Source organism: Melopsittacus undulatus, chromosome 6, assembly GCF_012275295.1.
Source record: "Melopsittacus undulatus isolate bMelUnd1 chromosome 6, bMelUnd1.mat.Z, whole genome shotgun sequence".
NCBI lineage: Eukaryota > Metazoa > Chordata > Aves > Psittaciformes > Psittaculidae > Melopsittacus > Melopsittacus undulatus.
The window spans coordinates 71,949,704-71,967,078 of record NC_047532.1 but is presented as its reverse complement, the minus strand read 5'-3'; the positions used below and the strand labels follow the sequence as shown (position 1 = coordinate 71,967,078).

Genomic DNA, 17,375 nt, shown 5'->3' with positions numbered 1-17,375 from the left:
GAGATAAGTTACATACATAAGCTTCAAGAAAAGCTTTTGGACCCTTAGAACAACAGCATGTACTTATTACAGGGATGGTTATATTACCAGTCTACTCAAACTTGTACTGGAATATGGCAATGCTTCAGGTCCTGGTGAGAACATACCCAGTCATGTAGCTCATTAATTTCTCCCATTAAAGATTTACTTAGTATGTAGAGAATTAAAATAAATAAACAGGGAGACGTTAAAACATTTTGTCTTTGAATCTAGAGTTGCAATTGGCTGTAAATCCATTAGTGTTCCTAAAATTTGGGTTAACAAGAGGCCTCAGGATGATTTGCTAGAGGCCCGGAGAGGGGTGGGGTTACCGGTGGATACAAAGGAAGATGCTCTGGTTTGGAATACCTCCTGCACAGCGTGAGAGCAGAGCCTCTGCTCAGTCATGCTTTTGCATACGAAGTACACTCTTTTGTTTTAAACGGCTGTCTTTTGTTGTTTCCCCAGGCACAGGCAATGAGCAGCAAACCTGACCTTCTAGAACTGATTTTTAATGCAACTGAAAAAAGTATTAATAATGAAAACAGCTGCTTTCTCCTTGTAGCTGTGGATATGTTGTTGGACTCCACAAACGTGAAGGAGATGGTAGGTTTTTCAATGTGCTGTGTTTGTACTGAGAAAATAGTTTGGTATTGTTTCATGTAGTGGTTCAAAACAGATGATGTGCTTTGAGCTGGGATGGCTCAGCCCTGCAATTGGGGTCACACAGAAAAGCATTTGCATAAATCCAAGGTCTTAATGGAAGCACAGCAAATGTTGGCATTTGTGTAGTGGAAATTAACACTTTTCCTTTAGAGAAACTCTATCTGTGGCAATAAAAACATTACTGTGTATTACTGAGAATGTAAGTCTTACTGGCACCACTGCTCTGTTGATTTTTGTTGTCACTTTAAATTTGTGATGAGAATTTATCAAGATGTTGCATTAAATTAAACTTAGAGGGGACAAGAATTTATTATTTTCTCTATGTATCTTTGCTCCCCTAGTGTAAAAGTTACAGCTACATTTGCTTTTGTTTAATAAGGCCATCCTCTGAAGCAAGGGCTGCCTCTTAATCTAGTGTGTTTTTGGACTGGGGGAGGTGTCAGTCTCCATGTGTATAACATACCATGTACATCCACACAATCTAAATAATGCTATTTAAGCTGTGGTTGTCTGTAATGCTGAGGACAATTCATAAATAGTATGACAGAGACTGAAAAATAAATGCAAAATGAATTACTACAATCTGGTGCTATTGTAGATCATCTTGGTAAAAGCAATGAAAATTTAATCAGATACATTATTTTTCCCTAGAGGATGTGACCTTGTTGTGACACAGCTGACAGTAAAGAGCTATTATGGGGTTCATTTAGAATTAAAAGAAATGGGAAAAGGGGAAGGGGAAAAAAAGAGCAATGTGGTGTTCTGTAGTGCTGTAGTATGCCTTGGTTTTCAAGTGTTGTAAAAATCACTGTGGTGAGCACTAATCCTTCAAAACCAGCATCTCTATCTCCCAGACCATTATAAAATATAAGTGATGACATCATTGATCTAGCTTAGGGAGTAAGTAGATTCTGAAAGGAATAATGACTGGTTGCTATGACAATCTGCCCCTCGCCAGCTGCTGATTTGTTACTTGAACACAGGGTTTTACGTGCAAGATCCAGGCGCTGCGTGATAAGCTCTGGGTCTTCCTGGTTCAGTCTTTTTATGCTGTTCGTCACACGGAAAGCTGGAAGCTGATGAGGCCAGACCACCAACAGAAAATACAAGCAGGTATGGCTGCCTTCAAATGGCATTATAATTTTTTAGTTATTTGTTTAGTAGATAAAATGTAGGCAGTGTTCTAATGCCAGATAGAAATTAAAGCAAAAATTGTGATGCTGTAGGTTTTTGAAGGCACATTTTAGAATAGAAGTATGACAGCATGGTTAGCTAGTTTCAAACATGGAAATCAGTAAGTCATCTTCTGTGAAAAGTCTCTCCTGCTTTTCTTTTTAGGAGTGTACATAATAGGAACCAAACCCACGTAGATTGATTCTGTTCCTATTTACAGCTGCTCTGAACTATTGAAAATACTGCAATAGGATTAAAAACCTTATCTGTCTCATTTTTAAGGAGATAAGCACTGGGGATGACTGAAATTTGCACAAAGCAGATTACTGATTCTATAAATTCCGTTTCTATCCTTTCTTGATTTCTGCATAAGGTATAAACATTGCTGTCTCTTGCATAATGCTTCTCTCGTGCACCGTCAGTAAATGCAGACAGCTTGACTTCACAGTTGATTGGTATTGTGATATTGTGTATGCTACTGCAGAGAGCCCCTAAGGAGCTGCATAGTGTTCTCTCAAGATTTTAACAGGCAGCATTTCCAACAAAAAGGAGGTTTTGTTCTGAAGGTTTCTTTGTTTTGAAATACACAAGTATGCTGGGGATGTGGAACTGATGATGGAGTTCAGGTTATGGTGGAGTATTAGCTTTGACAGCATAGTATTGGAAAAGAAATCACTTTTGATTCAAAGGAGAAAGAAACATTTTGGTGTCCTTTTTGTTAAAAGGATATTAATAGCTTAGGATTTGATAGTTATGAAATTGTTTACACCTATAAGTAGATAAAAACCGCATTCTGAAATTACATACTGAGGGAAGGATGCAGTGAGTGTCTCTCTAAGAATGATTTAGGCATATAGTCAAATAACATTCATTGCTACTGAATGAAACAGGTTTACAATTTCTTTCTGGATTATAAAACCCTCCAGAAGCTGAGGAGCTGCCTTTGGGGTGTTTTATTTTTAGGATGATTTTGTCCATACTGAAGATAATGTTTAGGCTGCTTTGCACTATTGCTTTCAATACAAAAAAAGGTGTGCCTTAGTTTTCCAAACTCCATCTTGCCAGATATTGTTTTGTTTTCTTTTAGATTACATTATAACTCAGAGCTACCACATATTTTATGTGTAAACAGGCTGAAATGTTTGCGTAAACTATCTGGGTTTAATTACAGGCAAAGCGATCACACCACACTAATAGACACACTTTAATCTTCAGATTAGGCATGTGTAATATAACTTTAATCAACTTTCATCTTAAAGATTTCTAGTGGTGGTTTAACTTCTGGGGATTTAACCTACATAGAATTAGAGGGCTGTAACAGGGAAAGAAAAATGCCAAAAGAAGACAGATGATATTTTTCATTTCATGCGTTTTCTTAGGCATAAAGTTTATATGGATTTTGACTTAATATATTGATATGTATTAATGTGCAGAGTCATTGCTAGAAAAAGGATTAGATCCCTGGGGTGCTATTTTCACAATACCTTTTGTGTGATATTTTTACAGATCTGTAGAAAAATTGGTTTTAATATCTTCAATAAGAATTCAGCAGCTTTTTGTTATACATAAAATGTAACCATGTAAAAACATGAGGCATCGAACGTTTACATTTTTAAATGTCTTTTTTCAGCTGAACTATTAATGCAAACAAAAATGAAACCTTACTGCTGCTGGCTCTGTACAGTGTCTATAAATATCCCTTTTGTATCCTACAAGCACGATTGATTTAAATGCTTTATTGAAAAATGCTTCCCTCCCAGAGCAGTCAAAAGACAGGCATTCACTGCCTGAAAATTCCACATGACAATCACAGGGATAACTCTCATGACATGACACTGCATGCTATCTAAAGAGGCACTGTGATCTTTACTGTGTGTATGTAGATATTTTAGCTATAATGCTTCTGAAAACTAATATATGAATGTAATTAATCTCTTCTTTATAAAGAAATATTCTATAAGGTACAGTATGTCACCTTAAAGTTATGAGTACTCTGCATATTCAAGGCCCATCTGCACAAGTTCCTGTGTGATGTACTCTAGGTTACCCTGCTCTTGCAGGGGGGTTGGACTAGATGATCTTTCGAGCTCTCTTCCAACCCTTGGAACCCAAGGAAGAACACTGTGATTCTGTGATTTAAAAATCTCTTTTCTAAATGGTGTATACTTCCAAAGCTCTCAGTACACTGCTTCAAATGAGCTAAGCTTGGATAAACAAAAGTGTGTCTTGTTCTGTAAATGGGGAAACTGAACAGTTAAATAACTTCCTTATGGCCACATGACTTCCTTACAGATACCACATTTTTCTATTCTGAACATAAACTCATGTATTTCCACATAAACTTTGCCATGTCACCAAAATTAGCCTTCCTAGAATAGTTACAGGACCCAAAGAACTGCTTTCTGACTTCAGATGATGTTAGTTGAGTAGCCTGGATTGTTTTTTGTCTCCTTTCTTTCCTGCTGAATAGTAAAGAAACTGCTTGTTCCTTTTACAGCTGCATTTGACAAGGGTGATGACCGAAGACTTGGCAAAAAACCTGTATTCACTAGTTCTCAGGTAAACATTTACATCCAAACATTAAAATTATTCAGGAACATGCAAACAAAACTATTTTCATCATGTGTTGTAAATTACGTATTAGTTTGTTGTATCTTTTAATGGAACTTGCTTTTGAAAAATTCCTGGGTTTTTGGTTAGCTGTTACTTCTGCAGAATCAGCTATGTCCAATACTGTGAAAACATTTTAGGACTCAGCTTATATTCTGCTACATTGTCAAGCAGATAAGCTCAAATAAAAGGCAGGAATTTGTGTTCAGAACCTCACATTCCCCTGCTGCTACATAATGAAACTGATCTGTTTCCCAGAGCTACTGAGCTAATGAATCTCTGCTACCATCACAAGTCACTGAGTCTGATTCACTCCCTGCCCTGAAAAAACACTTTCTACTGCTCTTAACAACTCATCTACCGAGACTCATGCTCAAAGCCACAGTACTATTTAGTAGAAAACCGGTACGGATTTCATATGATTTGACAGTCTGGATACATTGCAATGGCATTGGTATCATAAAGATTCTATTTCATGCACTTAATTCTCTATGTTTCGGTGTATTTCTTCACCCGAGAGAATGAATACTGTCACTTATCTGGTTAGATATACTATTGGTAATGGTTAAAAACATGACATGTATTATAAATCAGATATATGTATTTTTGGGTTTATGTTTGTAAGAATTCATAGCCTTTACTCCTCTTTGAAAATATGCACATCTAACTCAACATAAGTTTTCCTGCTTCAGCAGATGCTACTAATAAAAACATTACAGAGTAATTTGTCCAAAGTAAAGGCAGAACTCTACTTAAGATATTTCTATATCCTCTATACACAGCAATATTTCACATGTGATTTACCATTCACTCTTTTTATTTCTGGTACTTTTATATCTTTGCAAGCCAGCAAACTGAGCTAAAAAAGTACTTTTAAGTCATTTTTATGCTGACTTTTATTGCTTTTGATTTGTGTACTACTTAAAAAATAGCTGTGTTTCAAAATGAAAGATAATTTGTTATAAATGTCTTCTGTTTTGTTTTGTTTTCCTGACTCTTTTTTTCCTAGCTAAACAAATCTATTACTGAATCTGTTGGTATAAAGAATACTTCCTGGACAGAGCACAGCAAGAAAGATTGCTGGGGAGATTCTTCCACTAATCAGGATAAAATGAAATCTGATGGATTAGGAGCATCTGGACATACATCTACCACCAACAGAAACACTGTTAATAAGGCTTCAAAGCATGAGGATGTAAAGGGGAAAGATGGCAAAAAACTAGTTTCCAAGATTACTAAGGATTCAAAACCTGGAGAAAAAGCTGCTTCACCAAAGGCTAGAGCCATCATAAAGACAAAACCAGAAAATAATGGAAATGTAAAGGCTGAAAGCATGCTTACCAAGCAAGAGATAGAAAAGACATCATCTGCAAGTGGCCAAAAAAATTCAGGAAGTGGCAAAGGACTAAAGAACCATGAAGGAAAAACTGCAGGTGCCAGACCTAAAGTGCTGTCAGTAACTTCAAGCATGCAGATTAAAACAAAGCCATTGAAAAAACCCACAGGGAAGGAATCTCCCTCCTCTGTGACTGGGGCAGGAAATTCCAGCAAGTCCCCAAACTCAACAGATAACCACACTGGGAGTGAACAAACTGAGGAACCCAAAGAGGAGAAATTGGTAGAGGAAGGGAAAAAACAGACAGGTAATTTTTTATTTACTTTTTGGGTTTTAGAAGTCCACTTCTGACTTCTCCCAGACTGGTCATAAACTGAAAACCAGCCTGAGAAGCTTTAAAAAACCCTACTATAGATTGGTAAGTGTCACCCTTTTCATCTAAATTAATATTAACTTAAGAATATTAAATTTCTTCTCTATTAACTGACTCTATGATGAAATTATAGCCATATAAAATGGTAGAAGTTCTGCAAGTTCAGCATCCATGCTGTTTTCAATAGCTGATCATAATATATTGGATTTTTTTGAGTACTCACATGCAATACATTTCCCCCTATCATTAATTGTGAATTTACTTTACAATAGTGAAAACAAAGTCATCTGTGAAAACACCAAATGGAGCCACCAACAAAACCAAAAAGACTGAGCCTGAGGCTAATATCACCACAAGCAGGTATGTTACAAATCAATGCGCTGCTTTACATATGTGTGTGTGTATGTTTGTGCAAAGAAGTTTCAGGTGAACTAGTAAAGTTACTGTTAAGTGAACATGTTCTTTTTTTATCGGAGAATGGTGGTTTATCATATGTTATTTTCAAAACCATTTGAGTTAGCTATTGGAAACATTGCTGTAAAGGTAAAATTGGCTTGGCTTTTGTGTTGGGATTGTTTCATACTGATCATATTAAAATTGTTATAGGTCATTCAGAATTCTGCATACTGGAACAGTAAATGACCATACAAGGTGTTGTAAACTTACTATTTCTGGGATAGCTTAGATTAAACTGGACAGGAAAACAGCTAAAGCACTCTGAAATGTGTCAGTTGTGTATTTATATATTTAAAGGTATATCCATGCATACAGGTTTTGTTTTCAAGAAGTATGCCTTTAGGTTGCATTTTCAATGTCTATATGTGTTTTAATATGTACACATATATATTGGTTAAGTACAATGTAAACATTGCTAGAAAAGCTTGGAAATAATGGCTATAATAATTTTTTTTGCAGTCTGACCAAAAAATCAACTGGAAAGGGTTGTAATGAACAGAATGTACAAGGTGTTCTCAAGAAAAAAGTGAATGTGAGTAGCAATTCTGCAGCACAGCAAAAGGCTCAAAACACACCTACCAATTCTCCCAAGAACCAAGGTAAAGTTTCATACAGCAATGAAATGGTCTGCCATTATCATGCAACACTTTGTCTCTCTGTCTTTCCCTCAGCACAAGCTTTTGGCAAAATCTTCTGAACAATTCTGAGTATTTTCCATATTTCACTTTGGGCGAATCCTAAATTGTAAAATGCAAATGAATGTGTGTCAACTTCAAAATATTTAAAAGATGGTCTTCACTGCCAACTGGTGTTTTCTTCTGCTTGTTTAATCTGCTTTGCAGTCTTTTATTTGCTGATCCCGTCCACTTCAGCACTTGGAACCATGCCCGAGTTCAATAGCAATTCTGTAGGTCAAGCATTTCTAGTATGCATCAAAGATGTGGCCTGCAGACTCCTTTTTGCTTATGCCTTCCTTTCTTGATCATCTCCTCTAGGAGGAGCACTACCAATACTGACCTACCCAACAAATACATGATTTCTACAGCTATTTATATCAAGTGTGGGCAAAACCAGTGAAGACCACAGAGAAGAAACCCTGTTTGACAAAGATATAAAGCATTAAAGGATGAAACTCTTTAATTCCATTTGGACTGGGCACTTACTTGGGAGGGAAGAATATTCAAGTTATATTATCTTAAATGCATTATGATATGGAAAACACAGCTCCCGTCAATTTGTGGTCTTTAAAGATATTGCAGTATTTTCTGCCTGAGCAGTGACATCAATTCTGGTATTCTAATCACATTATAACTAACATAATTATTTTCTGCCTGCTTTCATTTCCTGTACAATGTAAATTGAACACAGTACTTCCCACTTCCTGCGCTAAGCTGCTGTGCAGTGCTTCTGTGCACTGTTAGCTGCTGCTTTCTGCTCCAGTGATGACTACTTCAGTTAGAGGCTGAAGTAATTCCTTTATGTATCACCTATGAAGGGCTTTGGTTTTAAAGATGGCATGTAAACGGAAGATTATATTTTTGTCTACTATTTAAGATCTCAATTCTTAATTCTTTAGCAAATCTTAAATCCTTTAGTTGCGTAAAAAGATGTATATCTTGCCTCTCAGCTTAAACACCAATATAAATTTGGTGAATATAGTTTTACTGGCATATACAATCTTTATAGTCTCTTTTTTTTCACTCTTTGATAGAACCTCAGGGGGAATCACCCAATTCACTGAAATCAGGAATGTCCCCAAAACATAATGAAGAAAAAACTGTATTACAACATCTGGTTCAGACAACACAACCAGAAAAACATCCTTCAGCCAAGAAGAAGAGTGTTAAGCAGTCACAAACACCTGTAGCAAAAGCCACTGCAAAAGTAACCCCTAGAACTGTGGTTTCATCAAAGCACGCCGAGATTACAAATAGTAAAGAAACAAAAACGAAAACAGCTGGGCAGTTAGTATTAAAATCTCAATCCTCTGCCCAAAAACATCCCAGGAGTGAGTCTCCTGTTGTCCAGAAGAACATGCACACCTCTGAGCACAGAAGTTCAGGACAGAAACTTGAAAAAAATGTGCCTGATGACAATAATGAATGCTGTTCTGCAAAGCAAAGTGAAGCTTTAAAACCTGGGATGCAGAGTAGCAGTGAAGATAAACTGCTGGCACCCTGTCATTCCATTAAACAAAAATTGCCAGATCCTTCTGAAAATGTGGAAAATAAAATACAATCCAAATCATCTCTAGTTACAGAAGAAGCTACATCTCAACTGCATGTTTCACTGCAAAATGGAAAGGAAGCAAGTCAAATCTGTGGAGATCAGACTGGAATTAAACAGATGGAGTATACACAGAAAGATAAGACAGTTGAAGTTCCCTGTCACACACAGTCTTCCAGTGATGGATACTCAGATTTTTCCAAGGAAAGGAATCAAAAGGCCACTGCTTCAGAACTGGTGAAATATTCAAAAGCAGCAGAAGTCTGTACTGAACAAAGTGATCCATTAAACTCTGAAACAGGTGTTAACTATAATGAAAATGCTTTACAAAGCTTTTCCAGAACCATAACCAATGGAGGGGATGAGACATCATCTCCTCAGATTCATATGGAGGAACTTCTTACAGGTGATGAGCTGTGTGACACATCAGCCTTGACTGAATACAAATCAGCTTCAGCAGATTTAGATGATGTTTCAGAATGTTCCACAGAACAAATAACAGAAAAATATTCACCTAGTTACACAGAGCCTGTAGATCCTACAGAAATGCCAGAAAACCATGAAAATGCAGAAATTCCCTTCGTGGACCACTGGAGTACTGGTGCACTAGATCCAAAAGAGAGTCCTGAATCAGATACTGGCAGTGCAACCACATCCTCTGATGATATAAAGCCAAGATCAGAAGATTATGATGCAGGTGGCTCTCAGGATGATGAAGGATCCAATGAAAGAGGCATTTCTAAATGCAGCACTACATTATGCCATGATTTTCTTGGAAGAAGCAGCAGTGACACAAGTACACCCGAGGAATTAAAAATTTATGACAGCAGCCTAAGAATAGAAGTGAAAATGAAAAAAGAGGGTTCTGATCTCTTCCGTGTTAATTCAACAAGTGATGATGAAATACCAAGAAAAAGACCTGAAATCTGGTCCCATCAAGAAAGTGCAAGGACCAATACTAGAGAAAGCAAAAGTTCTACTTTCAGTAACACACAGTTTACTCAGGAAGCAGACCAAGTTTCTTCTTCTGCTGATGAAACAGAAGATGACAGATCTGAAGCAGAGAATGTTGCAGAAAAACTTCCTCCACTGAATGTTCCTACTCAGCAGTTCCAAGGAATTGATAATTTAGCTTTTGAAGATGCAACAGAAAATGATGCTACAAGTCAAGAGTTCCCTAAAACTAAAACCTTCAAACGATCTGTTTTACTTTCTGTAGATGAATGTGAAGAATTGGGAACTGATGACAGAGTGGACTCTCATACTTCACGTCAGCATTCCATAGATTCTCTTACTCCTTCAGAAGTATTTGACAGCATTTCTCAAGAGCACCATGGAAGTACTTTCTATTCAGGATACTCACTGGAAATTGAAGATGGATTCCTGGATTCCAAACAGCATAAAGAGAGAGACAAAAAATCAGATAAAAGTGGAATTTCTCTCCTACATCCTCATGGCACTGAAATCCCAGGGAAGGAAGATCAAGGTGTTTCAATGACTGAACAAAACTGCCCAGAGAAAGTATGCTCAGCAGCTAGTCTGTGTCCAGGAGAAAAACAGAAAGCAAACATGAAGAATGAGGTGGCAAGTGAATTTAACCAGTGCAATAAGTACTTAGACAATGATGCAAAATCTCAAGAAAGACCTTGTCATTTGGATCTTCATCAGAGAGAAGCTAATTCTGATATGCAGAAGAACAGCTTTGCAAAACCCATAGAAGCCAGTAAGAATCAACTACTGACTCAAGAAGGTCAAGTGAGAGACAGTCAACCAGCAACTACTGAATGCGCTAATACTGATTTACTTCCAGGTAATGTATAGAAATAGAAACATACAGTAGTTCAAAGCAAATTAATAGGGAGAGCTTTGGCAATTTGTCTAGGATTGAATCCTGAACTGAAGTAATTTTGGCTGAAACTATACTATTTTTAAGTATTTCACTTGGGTAATGAATGCTTGTCTGTTTGAAGTATCTGTCAATACCCTGCTGGTCAATGAGAAACTTCATTACAAGAAAAGAGAGTTTATATAATGCTAAAAGATTGGATGCAGTTGTCTGTACTTCAGTTATTTTTTGATCCAATCTAACATTGACAGCATCAGCTTTTGATGGAATCTCAGTATTTGTTTTGTCTGCTTGACGACGTATAGTATGTCTGAATGGGATGTGCAATAACTACAGTAATAACCTTAACTAAAGGGCACTGAACTGTTTACCTGAACAGCTACATGCATTATTATTATTATTGTAATTTATTTATTTATATATTAAACACAAATTTAGATCCTTCTCCCACTGAATATAACTGAGTATTTGCCATATACATCAGTGGGAGCAGGTTTGAACATTTAGAGCTTATGAGATGTCAAAAATTCTCAATTTTACTAGTAAAAGCTTATTTCCTAAAAGAGAGATTATACTTAGAACTAATGCTTATACATAGAAATGTTCTAACTTGTCTCATGTAGCTAGATGAATACTTGTCTAGTTTTGTGCTTTGTCTTCCTTATACCAGTAATTCAGTCTGTTTATCCCATCACAAATATACAATAGTGTTGATTACAACTATTGTGTATTCAAGAGGAATGAAATGCTGATGATCTATGCTCAGCCAGACCACAGAACAAGACATTAAAAGTTGTACTGTTTTTCTTTTAAGTTTGCTTGCTCTTGCCTGCAGCTGCCCTTGCATGTGCAGTGTAGAAATAAGCCTGTGGATAAACATTTTTCCTTTTAAATCTCTTCTAAGCTGGCATAGCTTAAGTCACCATTCCAAAATCATTCTCTATTAATTCCTTCCATGCACCTCCTGGTCTAAATTTAATTCATGTAGTAAATGAGGAATTTCATGTGCATTAAGTGTATACTGACGTTGTCATTTTCTGTATCAGAAACTTAATTCTGGAGGTTATTGTTAATTACCAGTGATGATCGCTGCTTTAACTTAATTTATAAATGATACTTTGGTTTTTATATAGGAACTAAATGCCTCAGATTTTGTCGATTTTGTATAACCTTCCATTCCTCTTTTTTTAACCTGGTTGGATTGTCCTTCCTGAATCAGTTAAATTTTGCTCTACACAGCCCTGAGGGGAGGATCATCTGCAATTTTTACATTGTACAGTATTGTGAATTATTTCAGGAGACATAGATGAGTATGACACAATGGCAAAAACCTGCATGTATGAGCATCGGCCTTCAAAAACCCTTTCTCCAATATATGAGATGGATGTTGGAGAAGCAATTGAACAGAGGATGGATTCGGAAACTGCAGTTCTAGATGTGGATTTTGAAGATCAGCAGTTTGCAGAACAGGACTGGACTCTTCTCAGGCAATTGTTATCTGAGCAGGACTCAAACATCGGGTTCAAAAACTCTGTTCCTGAAGACCTTAACCTAGCACAATGTCTCATCAATCAGACACTGTTTCTGGCACGAGATGGTTCGAATCCTCAGGGTACATCACAAGTTGACACATTCAGCAGGTGGACTGAACTAATGTCTCCACTTGATGATTCTTCAGCAAGCATTACAGTGGCAAGCTTTTCATCTGAAGACTGCTCATCCCCTCAAGGGGAATGGACAATTCTTGAACTGGAAACCCATCATTAAGGTGAACTCCAACCCATTCCCCAAATCTATTTTTGATGAGTTGTTTCCATACAATAATGATACTGCATCAGTCAAGAACAAGCAATTCTTGATACTGAGGCAATCTTTCTGATATTATGAGGTAAATATGTTTATTTATAATCTAGATTTAATTGCAAGTACAATAATTTTTAAAGACTTAAATGTATGTCTTTTCTAAAAACAAACTTTGAGCATGTATTTTCTAGAACTGTTAGAAAAATTAGATGATATAAAAGAAAAATCTTGGTTTCCACCTTCACTTTTTTCTTCTTTTCTGATATCTTCTCATTGACCAAGAATTTCAAGATGACTGCACAATTAGTAGAGCTATTCTCCTTCTTTTTTTCCCTCTTCTCTCTATACGGTGACTTTATTTTACAATAATAAAGCTTCAGAATGGTTGTGTTGAGAGGTGATGTGTGCCAATGCTGCTTTAAATAATGGAAATACATACTTACATTCAAAGAAAACATTTCAGTATCAATCTGCCTTGGGCCATATTACTATGAGCAGCTTGTTTCATCCGTTTCTTCCAGATTTGACTTTTTTGTATTTTGGGTTTGCTTTGTTTAGGAATTTCCAATAAATTTTTAGAATTGTCTTTCCTTTAAATACAAGACTTCAGAGGGTCTGTGCTACAGGAACAGCACTGCTTCTGTCTTAAAAATGCACATATTAAAGTAAATATTTGTAATGGCATAGTGCATGTATTCAGAGGAGTTGGTAGAATGCTGCTCCTGTTCTAAAAAACAGCATGTCTGGCATCTCCAAAAGTGTATCTCAGTCTGAAGTCATGAATACATCACACTTGCACCCTTCTGGCACAGCTTGAGGCACAGTAAGATTCTCAGGAACTTGGTTTTGTTCTCATAGGTGCTACATTTTTGGAGGGGTAACAGGACTCTTGCATCTTCATTAATACCTCTATAGTGTAGCTTTTATATTAAGACTAAATGTCAACATAACCATTATTCTGACCAAGACTGCAATAGGATTTACTTCTCAGTATTGCTTGTTCTGCTGGGTTTGGCTATTAATTTGGGTGTGGATGGGACTGTTTATTGTCTTTTCTGATTTGACAGAGGAAGGAAGGAGAAACTATTTTTGATTCCTACAAAGTCAGAACTCCTCCTGAATCATACATTTTTTTTTCCCCTGGAAAGCATAGGCCCTCTAAAGATATCTGCATTATGAAAATATTAGGGCTTGCTTGTCACACAGCTTAAACAGAAAGTATTCTATCTCCTCTTAGCTATTAACAGAAGTGCCTTCAGAAGTGGGTGCTGCCATATGGGCAGTAAAAGGCTCTAACACTTTTCTGTACTTAAATAGCTCTAACAACATAAGATGGCTGTAAGCACTGATAATCTGGTCAGTTTTGCACATTTTCGCACAATTCTAACAGTGCAGCCCCATTTTCCTTGGAAACGTCCTTCCTTTTAGCTCATAATCAGAAACTCTCACTTCTGTGAAAATATGAAGTTGTCCCAGCATATGATTAAAGAAGTTATGACTTGTCTCTTCTTTAGACTTGACATAATAAAAGAGCTCTGAAGCAAACTAATTTATCTAAAAATCCACTTTGTTGAATTTCTGATACAGAAGTAAAAGTGATGTTTTATTTTCCCCAAAATAAATGGAGGAAGAATTTTATCTCATTCTTTAATATCAAGGCAGAAGAAAAAACAGGAAAACATTCCTTTCTTTTTATGTCAGTGAAGAATGAGGACTCTAAACTCAGGGAAGAAAGATGTTCACTCTCATAATAATCTTTCCCCTACTTTTTTAGCAGCATAAATTATCTGAGATATGATTTAAAATACTTTTAATGTAATATGCTGTATTTACCCTGGTGTATTACTACTGATAGAGTAATAAGAACCTTCAGAAATGCAAATCATCAAGAAAATCTGTTTTTCACCTTCAAGTTCACAAGGTATATTGACAGTGGATAATCTTCTGAATAAACAAAAGCACTCTAGTATTAGCCATAGTAAAAGATGCAACGCTAGAGAAGCTCTTACAGAAAGCTAAGGCATGGTGTTTTCTCAATTTCTGTGTAAAAGGCTATACTATAAAGTTGTTCACATAGAGTTTAAATAGTGTTAAAATCCTGACGATATTCTGATAGTGGGCATTCACATGTTATACAAAATGAAGTGATAGAAAGGAAACTATGAAGGCTTAGGAGAAGTGACAGAAAGTGAATGAAGGGTTCCCATTGCCTATTTTTTGCTTTATCCATACTTTTCTTACTGAATTAAAAAAGCACTACTGAGAAGTCATGCACAGAATTCTTTGTTTGTATGAATCTATATGGGGGGGTTAACTGTTTTTTTTCTTTGCATTTACTTTTCCAGTTGTATGAAAATTAAATTAGCTTCTCCAAGTCCCCAGTGATGCTGCTGCATTTCCTTTAATAGTTTTGCAGTAGCCCAATGATTAGGATTTGGTGTATTGTTCAGTTGGTACATATGCAGCCATAGAAAGCAGTTTCCCACAGCCTAGTAGTCTCTGTATAAGGAGCAAGAATAGAAAGCTGTATTGTTTTTAATTCACGTTACCAGAGTGCCTGTGAGGCTTAATCAGAGCAGCATCCCACTGGCTAGACATTGTACAAACACAGAACAAAACCAGGCTTCCCGCAGAGCCCTTCTAATCCAAGTTAAGACAAAAGACCAAAAAAAACATGGATGGAAAAATTAAACGAGAGTGTCAATATTTGTCTAGCTGATTAGCAATGGTTTCAGCACACCATCAGTTTAAATATTGTAATTTTCTTCTTCTACATGCATTACAAGAAGAAATTAGTGAGTGACATTTGGATGTTGATACAGTGAGGGAGCTGTAGGAATCTATACTCGTGACCAGCCCTGTGTGCCATCTAAACTCTGTTCCTATCTAACCTTATTCAGGATGATGGTCAAGATTTAAGCAGATGCAGGTGGCTATTATTTTAACAGTATCAGTCATTTAACTTCTCTCAAGTCCTGCTTATGCCTCCTGCCAGTGATTTTGCCACTCTTTTGGCCTCTTGAGAGAGGCCATGAGAGAGTGGACAGATGTTTGTTTGAAAATGTCATACAGAAACAATCAAACTTAGACTCCAAGTGAATAGAGATTAAGAGATCATAATTGACCTCTAAAGTAAAGACAAGGTATGTACATCTGATGGAACAGTGAAAGAGCATTAATGAAGAAACTAAAGAGATGGCATAGTCAAAATAATGTTTAAATATTTAGCGGGCAGTAGTATTTTGAATTAAAACAGTGAAATTACTTTGGCAAAGCTGAGAAAGCACTCTTGCAGTCAAGAGGTTATACTGACAGCTTACATGAGATTCTTACATGAATGGGTAAATATGTCTGTACCCTACAGGTAGTGACAAGAAAGTTCATGAAATTTAGAGGACAGGACTCAGAAATCAGAGTTCAATAAGCTATAACCCAGGATTTGCCACCTTGAATATGTTATGAAAGTGAGAAATATGGACAGATGATTTAAAAATATGCATTAAGTTTAAAATAGACTAGATCTCCAAAAGGTGATATCAATAGGCATAATTACTTCTTTTTGCTTGGAAAATAAGTCTGCTCTGGACTGGCGAAGCAGCTTTGAAGGCTTTTCACATATAGAAGTTAGCTAAAATAGTGTCTGTGTAATAAATCACCAACAGACATATTGCAGAGAGAAGAAAGAGTGAAATGAAAGCCCAAAGCTTGAAACCCTATACGAAACTCAGGAAAGTGGAGATTCTTACAAATGAACTGCTTAATAAAAAATAATTAAGAAAGTAAAGAAAATAAACCAAATGGTGACAGGAGACAAATGAGGATGACAGGTTATCAGGAACATTGCGCCAGTGGCTTCATTGGTGGCCCACAAGACAGATGAGCAAAAAACTGCAGTTTTGAGACTGGTTAAGAACATCTTCTTAGGGACTGTGATCAAACAGATATTAGCCTTCTCAGAGTGCAAGGCAGGCATTTCATAGTTTGGTAGAGTATGACAGAATTGCGGGAAGAAAACTGAGCTTAACCATTGAGAGAAACAGAAAAGCACATCAGTTAATAATATGTTTTGTTTTTAAGGGCATGAGATTATGCCATATTTGTATACTGTAGCTAAAGATACAAGACTGAGACGTAAAGTAAAGCTCAGGAGAGACAAGTATGCATGAGATAAGATCAGCAGGCAGTCTGGGGTGCTACTAGTCATCAGGTAAGAGCATAAGGAAAGACAAACATCTGCTTCTGTGGTAGAGGTAGTGGAAAGGACACTCCATATATTCATAATTTTTTCTCTTAGAAAAGCTTGCTTTAGAATCATAGAATTACAGAACTACAGAGAAACACAGGCTTGCAGGGACCTCCAAAGGTCACTAGTCCAACCTCCTGCTGAAAGCAAGGGTAACTTCAAAGTTAGATCAGGTTGTTAGGGCCTTACCAAGGTCCATAGTATGTAACAAGGTAATAAAGTCAGCAGGAAGGAGGACAGTGCTCACAGGAAATAGTTGAGATAAAAATATTATAATAAAACTACTTTGGTTATATCTGGAATGTATTAATAAGGAAGTACAAGAATGGCTTGCTTATAATGTTTTTTATGTTCTGGATGACATGTAACTGAACTGTACATGTTTAATAATCTTATTCCACACTTTGAAAGGTTTTTAATTATTTCAAAGTTACACTGAGCTTTTGAATTTGCAAGTTTTATTATTTCAGAGGAACTAGTGGGCAAGAGAACTTTAGGTGTTTCTCACAAAGCCTGTCCATAAGACCTGTTCCCCTAGCACTGTCTATCTCAGTTACTTTCAGGGAGTATGTTCTAGATACAGACTGTAGGAGACAGTTTTAAAGCTCTGAATATATATTAGTAC

General features: G+C 36.6%; 1 protein-coding gene across 1 annotated transcript in view; it reads left to right on the top strand.

Moving 5' to 3' along the window:
- The window catches only part of BTBD8 (BTB domain containing 8), a 34,982-nt gene extending 22,081 nt beyond the window's left edge, over positions 1–12,901 (top strand). The window contains exons 11-18 of the mRNA XM_005153920.4: positions 487–624; positions 1,668–1,797; positions 4,355–4,416; positions 5,477–6,110; positions 6,449–6,536; positions 7,092–7,231; positions 8,344–10,668; positions 12,002–12,901. Of these exons, the coding sequence (XP_005153977.4) occupies positions 487–624; positions 1,668–1,797; positions 4,355–4,416; positions 5,477–6,110; positions 6,449–6,536; positions 7,092–7,231; positions 8,344–10,668; positions 12,002–12,471 (3,987 nt within the window). The 3' untranslated portion in view covers positions 12,472–12,901. The remainder of the gene's footprint in view (positions 1–486; positions 625–1,667; positions 1,798–4,354; positions 4,417–5,476; positions 6,111–6,448; positions 6,537–7,091; positions 7,232–8,343; positions 10,669–12,001) is intronic.
- The last annotated feature ends 4,474 nt before the right edge of the window (positions 12,902–17,375 follow it).